The 12,561-nt window shown below is 40.5% G+C and overlaps 1 protein-coding gene across 8 annotated transcripts in view; it reads left to right on the forward strand.

Annotated features, from left to right (window-relative positions):
* The first annotated feature begins 623 nt into the window (after positions 1-623).
* scn8ab (sodium channel, voltage gated, type VIII, alpha subunit b) overlaps positions 624-12,561 on the forward strand; it is a 44,682-nt gene continuing 32,744 nt past the window's right edge. For 7 of the 8 annotated variants that reach the window (XM_026168099.1, XM_026168105.1, XM_026168104.1 and 4 more), the window contains exons 1-5: positions 624-761; positions 4,115-4,452; positions 11,753-11,871; positions 12,091-12,180; positions 12,275-12,403. In XM_026168099.1, the coding sequence (XP_026023884.1) occupies positions 4,171-4,452; positions 11,753-11,871; positions 12,091-12,180; positions 12,275-12,403 (620 nt within the window). In that variant the 5' untranslated portion in view covers positions 624-761; positions 4,115-4,170. Of the gene's footprint in view, positions 762-2,753; positions 2,997-4,114; positions 4,453-11,752; positions 11,872-12,090; positions 12,181-12,274; positions 12,404-12,561 lie in introns of those variants that run through there. The other variant, XM_026168098.1, reaches the window with a different exon arrangement.

The following is a 12,561-nucleotide window of genomic DNA, read 5'->3' on the forward strand; positions in this document are numbered from 1 at the left end:
AAACAACCCAACATTTTGGAGCAGGGCTATTATATACCACTGCTGGTATATACCTTATATTTTGTCTTCTTTCAACTGTATTGCATGCTTCATCCTGTCACCCCAATGTTACAAGCTCCTTAATCATGGGATGTACTTAGTTCTTCACAGGACTGCACAGACTCAAACTTTCTTTCTCACATGACTGTATTTACAGTGATGCTGTGCTTTTCCAGAAAGGAACTTATAAAAAAAATAGCAATTCTGGTTTTGTATCTGCTTATTTATGACACAAGGTGTGACAAATTTCGTGTTAAACTTAATTCTACAAATCAGTTGTATTGAATGCAAATTCTATGCAATCTAAGCATTAAAGTAATATTAAACAAATTATTTGTTTTTTGGTTTGGTTTATTAATTTGCAAAAATTAAAGATTAAGGTATTTTGCTAACTGCTTACAAATCCCAACCAGAACACGAACGAGTTATCTTACACGAGTAGCGTACACTGTCCTTTTTTTTTAAATAAAATAAATAAATAAAAAATAAATAAAAAATACATTTCCTTACGACGCTGCGGTCTCTCGTCCGTTATTGAAACCAGAGGCATTTACCGACACTCCCCAACAATTTGCTGAGAGTCATCAATTATGCAGGGTAGCCGCACGCACTGGGAAGGAAGATAGCAGCAACAATATGGCGACAGCCGCATTTACTCCCGGCTCTTTCTCACATCTGCAGTTCGGTGACAGCTGTCTGGATTTCTGTTAATGCGAGAAAAAGTAAGTAGACCTTATTTTTTCTGCTTTGTCTTTTATTTCACGTCACGGGATGGATCTCGGTCTTACTTTGTCGACTGACTGCATCCCAGTGCCGCAGAGCGGTCCCTCTCTCAGCATCTTTTCCCAGCGTCTGTGGAGGGCTCCTTGCCAGTACATGGACTAATATGTAAGCGGGGCGGCAGGCAGAAGTAGCCAAGATGTGATTTATGGAATGAAAAACAGCCATCGAAATGCGACGTGGTAGAAAAAGGGGAGACGGGAGGTTGTTAAGGGAGTTGGCCCGCCGCTGGATAATAGGCTATGACATTTCAGTGTGTCGGGATGTAAAACACAGCCTACGCATATAAGTGAGATCATGTCAAACTTCTGTCAGTGGCTACAGCAACTATGGTGTGTGCTCTCAATGGCTACGCGAATAATGCGCCCCTGGCAAAAAATCATCCTCCCAGCATTTCCAGCTTTGTGCCATTATTTTCTAGGCTAACTGATAGTTTTACCCCCTCCTCTGCCACCCCCACACTCCACCTCTGTGCCCCCCTCCCTCTTTCAGTCTCTTTGGAGACTGTATTGCAGGAAGAGGTAGGTGCGTCTGTAGTTTGGCAGTCCTCAAAGGGGACCACGACACCCCTTTCTAGTCTTTTCGTGCAGTATTTCCCGCGGTGGTGGTACTCTGTAAACCTGCATCACAAGGAGTCTATAGATCTCCGAGGTCTATAGATACGGGTGCGGTGGCTAAGCTGTAACATTAAGGCCATTTTAGTTTCGTTTATTTTCTGCAAAAAGCCCAATTTCACTTTCTGTTGGGCGAACTGGGTTGTGCTGACTTCGTGTGTGTTTTTGTCGGTCCAGAAATGAGTATTCGGGATGTAGCTTGTGCATTTAACTGACCTACTAGAGTCAGAGCCCATATAGCAGCAGTAAACCACACTGCAGTATTTTAGGCTATGGCCCTATAGAACAACGGCGCGCCTCAGTAACAGTGGACTTTACCCTGGACTGCACAGGCTACATATCAGCATCACCAGGCCACTTTCATGGCAAGACGTAGAATATTAAAGAGGGAGTGGGTGGTCTTAATCCCACAAAGGGTAGAAGTTCTCTAAGAAATAGGAAGATGTGTGCTTGATTTGTGTTCAGTTTTACCGCACAGCTCCCTGAAGGGAAGAGCTCTGTAATAATTGTTTCTCTTTCCTCGTCTGTTCTCTGAGGACAAACGGGTTCAGATGAATAATCAACTCATCAAATTCCCACTCAGGACATCAAAACTTCGGGCCTACCTGAAATAGAGTCAGCTCTGTCATCCCCGTATATGATATGAGGGGGTTACTTGAGCCCCCTTTCATATTTGGCAAGCAGCTTATTTTCTCAGCAACGCTTTCGTTTTGATGGCATTTAGAGGCTGGCAACGTTTAGACTTCGCTGCAGGAAATGAAGGATGAAGTTCTGTCCGATCCATGTGACTCTGATGCAAGAGCCCCGTACGCCTCCTACTCTGGAGCACAGTTGTCTCCGCGGTGTCCTGATAGCTTCATCACATGTCAGGTCATCATCAGAGAGAGAGAGAGAGCCGAATCAAAAGCTTCTCTTTTCTTCACCGGGAGTACGGCCGCTGTGCGCCTGGATGCCTTTCCTATGCGCAGAGGGCGCAGCGTCACGGCTCTTTTTCAATGGGAGGCAACTGAGGCTCTCGGAGTTTTGGGGCTTTTCTATCATCCATTCCTTATTTTCACTTTGAGCGGATTTTAATCAAACCGAGACCGGGTTGGCTCTGCGGAATTTAGCTCCGGCTGTGTGCGGTAGCATTCACTGCAAATTATGTAAGAGTGACCCGAGCGGCGCTTTTAATTCGAGAAAAAGTCCTATTTTTGCACTTTTTAAAAATGTTTTTCATGTTATCCTTTAAGTTTTGCTGGAAATCATAAAAACGACATCTGCAAAATTTCGAGCAGTTTTACTGCCTGTTTTTTTTTTTTTTTTTTTTTTTAGATTTGTCCCAGCTTTACCTGTGAGTGCACACGAACTGCTGGTCATGCTATTGCATCCTGGTTTGAATCACCTTGACGGATCAATTGATGTAGCGTTGGTGGAAGGAGACTTGGAGGTTGTGCCGTGGTTGGGTTACTTAAATCGGACTTCGTTCCCCTTCTTTTTTTCCAACATATACTCAGATACCGGGTTGCCGGATCTCTCTCTGCCTGTGGATTGCTTTTGAGTTCGTTTTTGATTTATACCCAGGTCTGTAACCTTGCCATTGTTCCCCTAAATGTTTTGCACACACTCATGTTTGAATTTTTGACTTGACTGTTTAATAAAGTGTATTATAGAGCATGCACAGCCATCTGGGGACTGAAATCTATCTATTCAGGGTGCATGAAGACAGTATTATAACCTTACTTTTAAGCAATGAGTCAGAGTATGAGAGGCTAAATAACAGTGACCAATTCATAAAATCATTTATGCATTACTGTGTGAAACGGTTCTGTGCCTAAGAATGTTAAACGATTATAAATCAGTAATTAATAAAGTTAATCAATCATTTAACTGTTGTTACAGGATGTCGGATACCAGGAATGTGGCATTTGTAAAGTGTATCACAGTAGGGGTCAGGTGGATGAATTTGTCACACTGAATCATAAAAACTGTGATTTATGGGCAAGCTAAATGTATTTTAAAGCCAGCTCATCATGCACAGTGAATATTTACATTATCATCATGGATGAAACCCCACCCTGACTCGCATTAAGTTTATTAAGTTCTTTTGGTGACAGTGTTCTCATGTCTGACTTTACTGAAATGAGAAATGTCTGGTGCTTTCTGGCTTGTGTGTTTGTTTTGCACTGAAGAGGGCTGAATTTGCCTGTGTGCACTTAACATTTCTACTAGCAGCAAGAGCTGTTTGAACTCCACCATAGCTTAGTTTTTCCATATCTGGGTTTATCATTTCCATAGCTGAAAGCTGCACATATGCTGCTGCAGAGTTGGATATCTCTTCTAGTGAGAGCTACCACTTTCACATTATGGTTTTTCATTTTATTCTTCACTACTTTAGGCGCTGTGTAGCTGCAAATAAAATGTAAAGTAAATGCAGAATTTAATGTCAGATATATTTTGAAGGAGAGGCTATCAGACGTACAGTGCATAAACTCAAGAAGAGAAAACTTGACACGTCTCCTTGTTATGTAAAGTTGGGGTCACAGAGGTGAGAACAAAAGGGAATTCAATGCTGTCTGTGTGCCTCAGTCATTAAGGCTGATGGTTAGATGCTTGCACTTTTTATGTCTTTTAACCCTCTTTTTCTCTTTGTTGAGTATCTGTTCTCACTCTTCCACCCTTTATCGTTGTCTTCCTATCAGAGCTGGATGTCTGGGATGGAAAACAAATAAAGAGGAAATAGCTGCAGGATGAAAACATGGCCGCACCCCTTCTTGCACCCCCAGGACCTGACAGCTTCAAGAAATTCACCCCGGAGTCACTCGCTAATATCGAGAAACGCATCAAAGAAGAGAAGAACAAGAAGCCGCCCAAGCCAAGATCAGACAGCAGTCACCGCGACACATCCGACGAAAATGAGCCCAAGCCCAACAGTGACCTGGAGGCTGGGAAGAGCCTGCCGTTCATCTACGGCGATATCCCTGATGGAATGGTGGCCACACCACTGGAGGATTTGGACCCGTTCTACCTGAATCAGAAAGTAAGTTGTTATACAGCCTTACTCCACTAAACAAATGTCCTCTTCTTACCAGACAAACACTACATATATTAAATCAAGTTTAAGGATTCCAACTCTCTTGAATTCTCTGAATAGTATTAAACCATTGTCCTGAACCCCCTGATGGGCAACTGCCATCACTGTAAACTTAACACATTAGGTGATTTGAAATGAACAACAAATTTAGATCTCATATCACTTCAAGCAGAAAAATCAAATTATTGTTACCACAGAGCTAGAGATAACAAAGATGACCTTGAGGCAATCAAGTGCTTTTCAAAACTATTTTTTAGTCATGGTACTGGGGCTTCGAGGCAGTCATTAGAGTGTGCTTTGATAATATAAAATATCTGTGAGTTTACATATATGTTTTTTTTTACTACACTTGTACAATGAAAGCAAAGCTGAGGAAGAAGGACATTTGGCTCGTGCAACACTGCAGGGCTGCTGTGGAATGCAGTTCTTGGGCAGCGGTTAGTCTCGGGTTTCTGCAGGGTTGATTAATAATATGTGTTAATGCATAATAAAGATGATGTAACAGCTGGAGGGGACGACAAATTTGCCTTCATGTTTCAGTGCTATTGTGAACTGAATTCTGTTACGACAAAGCAAACTCCCACATAACAAGTGCTCTGTCAGGATGGCGGAGGAGAAAAAACGATCTAACTGGATTGTGTTTATCAGCGCAGCATATGTGTGTGATTTCTTTTTTGAGTTTTAGTGTTAAACAGTACATTTCTTTAATTTTAAAATAGATAAACCAGAAAAAATCAAAGGTTTTCTCAGTGTTCTCTCAAAATCATTGTTACGCAGCGTTTGTACCAAACTCCAAACTCATATTTCCCCCCCAAATCATGTATTTCTTATTAATGAGACCCACGGCGCTGAGATTCCTGTCACTCCATACTAGGAAAAGAGGAATGAGTAGTGGAAGGCAGAAGATGGCAGAAGAGGACAGGGAGTGGAGAGAAAAAGGCTGGAGTGTGCAATAGTACTTTCAGCTGTGTATAGGTGGGGAGTAGCCAGTCTCCAGTGTGGTAGCAGGGATAATGTGTAAGAGAATCTGTGGGCTCTGTAGACGCCAGAAGCCCAGTCAGCAAGACTCGTGATCTCAACGAGAAGCACTTCCTCGTAGCCTGGATGGAACTATTAAGTACATGTGCCTTTTCTTATCTATTGAGCCAAAGCCCTGATTCAGTAGTGTGTATATATATATATATATATATATATATATATATATATATATATATATATATATATATACACACACTACTGAATCAGGGATATTCAGTTGGAATATTCAGCATTCTTAAAAAAAAAAAAAAGTGTAAAAATGTCATTTTGTTACATGAAACATTAAATTTAATGAAATCTGGTCAAATGAAATTTACTTGATTCAGTTTATGTTAAGCTGTTCGTTAGCTGTTATGTTTTCTGATAATGATTTATTATTTGAATAAATAAACATTTGTCTTTATATATTTCATTTGCTATTTTCTTAAAATAATTGCTTCATGTTTACAAAGGCCAAGAATAATTTTTCAGATTGATCTAAATCTTCCTGCAGAGTTTTCTTTTAAACAGTAGTGTAATGATAATCAACCCCCTGTGTATTTATATGCTCTTACTGTCCAGATGATTTGCGGTACATGGCGGAAGTATTCTTTAAAATGGTTATGATGACATGATAACATCTACATTATCAGTATACAGGGTTCTGCTTCAAACGAAGTAGCATAGCATAGTATTTCCATGCGAGAGGTCTTTTAGACTTATATTTCTTCTGTTGGTACAAAAGTTAATATAATACCGTATAATTGCTGCAGGTACACTTATGTGCTGTGTCAACATGCATAAGCTAAATAAGATCAATCAGAAATATAAAAATGCCTCACTGGCGACTTACAGCCACAGTCCTTAGTTTGTTTGTTTTTTAATCCTCTGAGCAGCTCTGTTGGTGCAGCTGTGACTATGCTGCATGGCTGAAGAACACATTTACACTAAATTAGGTAAATAAGGTATGGGTGCTAAACTTTTACACTTCCATCCATCTTTGGCTTCACTGATTCCTGCATACAGTATGTGTTTCTGAACATATCAATACAGGTTTTGATTTCTCTTTATTCTGCTCAGTCACGATTTGCTTCCCTTATCGCAGCTAATTATGTGGTGAATTAGCAACATCATACCATCTTTCGTACCAGTGAACTGCCTAATCCACTCATGTATTTAACTTTGATCATAACCATGGAATTTACTCTAGTTAGTTAGTTCCTCTTACTCCCCCCCCCCCTGTTTCTGCAATCACCTTTTCGGGCTGCTCGTCTCCTCTGCTCAACCCACCATCGCTCACCGCTGCGCTGTGTGTCAATGAGTGTGTCTGAGCGCGTTCATGTGTGTTTGCGTGTGTGTTACCATCAGCTGCAGCTGCAGGAAACCTGATCACAGCACTTTAATGCAGTGTTAAAGTGGTACTGTGTGGAGAAAAAGAAGCTCTGGTTTTGTTAGTTTGAAAGCTTGATGTGCTTTCTGTATGTGGCATTTCTGTAACTGTCGTATTCTAGCAGCACCCAGTCTACCAGTCTGCACAGGCTTGTGCAGGGCAGCAACTGCTAGTGGGTGCACAAGGGGAGCTCACAGCGAAAAGAGCGGTTGCTTCTGAAGCTCAGCATGTAGCACTGCACACACCATTACATTATGTCCCTATCCCATCATCTCTGTCAGTGTGTTTGTCTATCTCCTTTACTCCCCTTTCTCCTCTCCTTTCCGCTGCCTCCTCTCTAGCATGTTCTTTTCTTTCGCGGTGTAGTAAATTAGAATGAAGCCCAGGCTTTAGTGCTCTGTCTGAGTCCTCAGTCTCTGATGACACAGCATCCTCCTGTTCTGAGCTGAGTGAGGAACGGATAGAGGGAGGGGAGGGGGGTTGAATGTGCTTTCACTGCTAGCCAGGTTGGTATTAAGAGGGAAGGTAGGGTAAGGGGTGGAAAGTGTTTGGTTTTTGTTTGCAGCACAGCATATGGGTAAGGAAGTGGGATGACGCAGTTTTTCTGATACAGGTGAATTAGCTTTGAGTCATTCATATTTAGATGCGACCGTCTGTCCACTGAGTTTCGACGGCAGCGAATGAGCTATATTTGCTGACACTTAGTAATTAATTAACATGTCTCGTGATGCTGGTTTGCCATAAAGGAAGTGCTATGGAAATAATACTTTGTCAAGTCTAACAATACTTTTACTTTTCCATAAATTTATTCTAGATTGACTTTGTCCATACCAGGTACACTTTACAGATTGGGTTTTTGACCGTTCTCGCTTGCAAAAGTGTACCAGATCACGACAGAAATAATATCTACTTTGCCACTTTATTGTTTGGTCAGCATCTTAAAAGGGTAAAAAACTGCATGTTTGTCTGGTTTGGGTTATAAATGATTCTAATGTAATCGTTTGTGCATTTTTGTTTGATCTGCTTTATACATTTTTTATGTCCATCTTCTAATACATGTGCTGATCACAAAGACTTAATTGTTGTCAGTTTCATAAAGAAGTAATTAAGAGAAATAAACCACCTCTTCCCTGCGACTTACTATAATCTCCCCTTTAAGATTTCATTGAGCTTTCTTTGTTTCTCTTTCGTCCTCTTCTCATCTCTAAGTTTCTCTCTCTGCTGCATGCCTACCAATTCCTCCTACTCCTCCTCCTCCCTCCATCTACCCATCCATCTCAGGTTTGGCTCTCTCATCTCTGCAGCTCTTTGGTTTTCTGTTCTGCATCACTCCCCCTCCATCCTCTTATCTGTCTCTCTTTGGCTCTCTTTGCTTGTGTCCCGTACCTCCATGTGTCCGCTCCATGCAAACACAAGCACATCTGCAAGTAGACTGCCATTGTAGCTGCATTCTGTCTCCTGATTCTTGCATGTGCTTTGTTGAGAGTTATTATCATTTCCACAGCTTTGCAGCAAAGGTGGCTTGGTAGAATGAAGCCCGACCTGCTGAGTCGTGCATTTAAAGGTGTGCATATTCATTTGTTTATAGCAATATAGATCAGTGCTATTGTGATAAGCGTATGCACTGTACCTTCATGCACTTTGTGTGAATGACTGCAGTAATCATTATGTGCCGCACAGTCATTTGTTTGGTACTTATCTACTATAGCCACTCTATTTGATTGTATGTTTATCCATTTGAAGAGATGCAATTGAACCACTCGTTCACTACATGTTAAATATTTTCATCCCGCTGGAATGCTTTGTGAAGGCTAAAACCTTAATTTCATATTGATGAACTGATTCACTGTCTGTGATCCTACTTTACAGAGTTTGTTCAAGAAATTAATTAAACCAGGGAAAATTGTTCTGTCAGTTAGGCGCTTTGAAGAATTTAAACAGTCAAAGTTATCCTTCACACATTCACTCAGCTGCTGATTTCATTGGTTGGACTCAGGATGGTGGCTGCTAACGATGGCATGCTTCACGTGTGTGCCTGTTTTCTTGTGCAGGTCCTTCCATCTAGTTTTATTCTTTAAAAACTGTGAAAAGTGAATTCCAGTTTACAAAATACTCTTATAATTTATATCTGACCACAAAGATTTGCTCCCATTTTTGGGATCAGGAACAAAAGTTGGACTGTCCTTTTTTTTTACTCATATGTTTTTACTCATACGTTAGTTCGACTTTTTTTTTTTTAAGAATATGACTTAGGATGTGCAAAAATAGCCTGTAAAAATGACACGTTTACTAAAAGAATTCATTCATTCACTATATATAAGGTTCAGCGATTCATTGATTATATGATCAATTAAGGAAACTGCCTGACATTTGCGAACCTTGTAGTAATCATGCCAAGTTTGCGTCAACAGTAGATTTTTCTGTCTCCAGGCTGAGACAATTCATAAAGTAGTTAGAAAGCCTTTACAATTGAGTCTACGGAAGTTTCTGCATTCCCAATGCAGCAGAGGGTGACCTGGAGTACTGTGAAAAAATCTTGATCCACTCCTCTTTTCTGTGCTGCTAAGGAGCCAGACGTTCTTGTAGTTTTGGTTTTTTTTGTGGATACCATCTGCCTTTTCTGTCATTTTCAGTCCAGTCCTTTGAAAATAATCACAGACACACTGCTAGTGCATTAAAAACATGAATAGATAATGAGACACACACAGTAGAAAACTATCACTCATGGATTGACCTCCCCAGAGCTCGGACCTCAAAATTACCGAAGGAGTGTGGGATCATCTCGACAAAGAACATAATAAGACAGTCAACATCCACAGATGAGCATTGAATGTCCTCGAGGAAGCCTGGAGAACTATTCCTGAAGACTGCTTAAATTACAAAAAAGGCTTGGCAAATTGTACAAGCTCTGTTTTTGCCTTATAGACTATATTTCGATGTTTGCTTGTTCATGCTTCAATAAATTGCAGCACCTTTCCACCCTGTATTCTTAGCAAACGGGATGGGTAAAGATATACCATACTACAATATGGATTACTATACAATAGAGACTCAGGTTTTATGATGACTCAGGTTTTTAAAAGCATCAGTAAACCCATATGACTTATCTATCGCAATATCCTTGACATTGATTAGCCTATCATAGTCTTGCACAGTGGGCATATGCTGCTAATGAGATATTCCTGTTCTTCCATCCCAATGCTGTATTGGTGAGCGAAAACCTTCACTTGACCTCTGGGAGAGATTTACCCTTTGGACAAGACTTGGACAAGTCTGTGATTTCCTCTTTTTTCTGTGGTCATTAAGTAGATAATCCTTTTTATTTTTCAAAAAAAAAAAAGAAAGTAAGAGGATATTTTGAGTAGTGGTTATGATCTATGGACAAAAAGCAGCAGGGAAGGGAAAAGGAGGGGAAGAGTAAGGAGTTGTCTGATCTAGAGGATACATTTTGTCTTTAGCCAGACTAAGGGAACTATTTTTGATTTAATTAGTTTTCTGGACACCACTTGATTCAGGACACTTTGAGTCGCCTCCTCGTTTCTTTTCCCTTGGTGGATATCCCAAACTCACGGTGTGTGTATTAGTGATGTGGTTACTAAAGACCAAATGCATCTATCATATGGGTTATCACTACAGAAGTACAAGGATTCCTCGTCCTTTTCGTTTTCTTCTTCTTATCATTACTGTTACTATTATTATTTCCATATCGATTAGCTCAATGAACTGAGCTAACTGATAATTGATATCCATCCATAACATTTTATGAATGCAAGCTCACTGCGATATAAATGATTAGCTTTTGAACTAAGAGGATAGAATTGCTGTTCTTCAGTGAGGGCATAACAAAGAACATGATCAGTTTTCTCCATATAGTGGCAGCTGATATTGTCAGTGATGTCATAAAGACGCAGAAGAGGCTGTTGTGAACAAAGACAAATATCCAGGCAGCGTCCACATTCATAACTCACTTACATTTACATCCAAACAACACATTTATAAATTGTCAGTGAACCATCTCTAAACTGTATTGCATGTAGATACAGAAAAAAAGAACAAGTGCTTGCAGCAGCTGCAGCTATGAATGCACAGTATCCCTGTGTTTGTTTGCAAATAATTCCTCTTACTGTCACCTCCCATAGTTTTGTCCAACACTGGGCTCAAACATCCACAAACGTCCACAAACAAACACACAATGCTGTCTCACCCCAGTGCCCAGCCCCACTTGGCCCGGTGCTGTTTATGGGTGGGGACCGGAGCAGTCGTTGAGAGCCTAGAGTCAGCAGATCTGCCCTGATCGATGACAGCATTTGCCATCTCCTTCCAGTAAGAGCTTTAAACTTGGGATGAAGAGAGACATTTGGCCACGAAAAGGAGAGTTTCCCATGTGCCTGTCTGCTGATCCTGAAGCTGCTCAAAGCTTTTATCAGGGGGAAAGCTGGCCAGGGCAAAGTCCCAGTCTGATGTAAGAAGGACAGAACTGTAACCCTGATTCCTGGGTGAATGATCACCCATGTCAGTAGAGACTCTTACTGCTGCTGCGTACCTTTATCTCTTTATTACCGTTTTTAACCTGTATACTTAGATCATTGCAGGGTAATTATTTCCAAATACGTATAGTCACAAACCAATAAGCAGGAAGCACAGTATAAACTCCAGTATTACAATCAGCCTTGTAGATACAGAAGAAACCAGTGTATTCAGAGGTCAGCTCAGTAAGCTCTATCATCATACTTTCAATAAGATAATATGAAGGTCTTCAGACTGTTTACTGAATATTTGACATAGAAGTGTTTGTAGGGTTTGTCTGTCTCACTATCTCTGTCTCTCTCTCTTTTTCAGACGTTTATAGTCTTAAACAAGGGGAAAACACTCTTCCGCTTCAGTGCCACGCCCTCCTTGTACATCATAAGTCCTTTTAATCTATTTAGGCGAATAGCTATTAAAATTTTGATACATTCATATCCTTTCAAGTTATTTGATTTGTTTGCCTTATAGTGAATGAAAACATTTTTTCTGTTTGCTGTTGAAGTGGCCAGCTCATTGTAAGTTATTTTAATGAACTATAAGGACTAAATGTCCCTGCTGACTGCTCTTCTTTAAGTTTGTCTTTAATGTTAAAGCCATTTTTCAGTTATTATGGACGCAACTGTTCAGTCTTTCCTTAACTGTGTTCTCACGCTATTCAGCATGATCATCATGTGTACGATTTTGACCAACTGCATATTCATGACATTCAGCGATCCCCCGGAGTGGTCCAAGCAAGTAGAGTAAGTCCACCTCCATACTTCTCCTCAGCAGTCATATCCTCATTTGATGTTCTCCTCACCTTTTTTGTCCTCTTCTTTTTTTTGTCCTTGAAAGGTATACCTTTACAGGTATCTATACGTTTGAGTCACTCACAAAAATTGTTGCCCGAGGTTTTGCCATCGACGGGTTCACCTTTCTCAGAGACCCTTGGAACTGGCTGGACTTCATGGTCATTTCAATGGCGTAAGTACTTCAGAACACATTGATTTGTAATCAACAAAAATACGACTTCTCCCATATGAAAGATAAAACTCGCAGCTTGAAAACGGCACAGATAAATATGCACTGTCTGAGTCTTCTTTTGCAATCTTGACTCAGATTATATTTGTATTTAAAGTTTA

Source organism: Astatotilapia calliptera, chromosome 5 (assembly GCF_900246225.1).
Source record: "Astatotilapia calliptera chromosome 5, fAstCal1.2, whole genome shotgun sequence".
Taxonomy (NCBI): Eukaryota; Metazoa; Chordata; class Actinopteri; order Cichliformes; family Cichlidae; genus Astatotilapia; species Astatotilapia calliptera.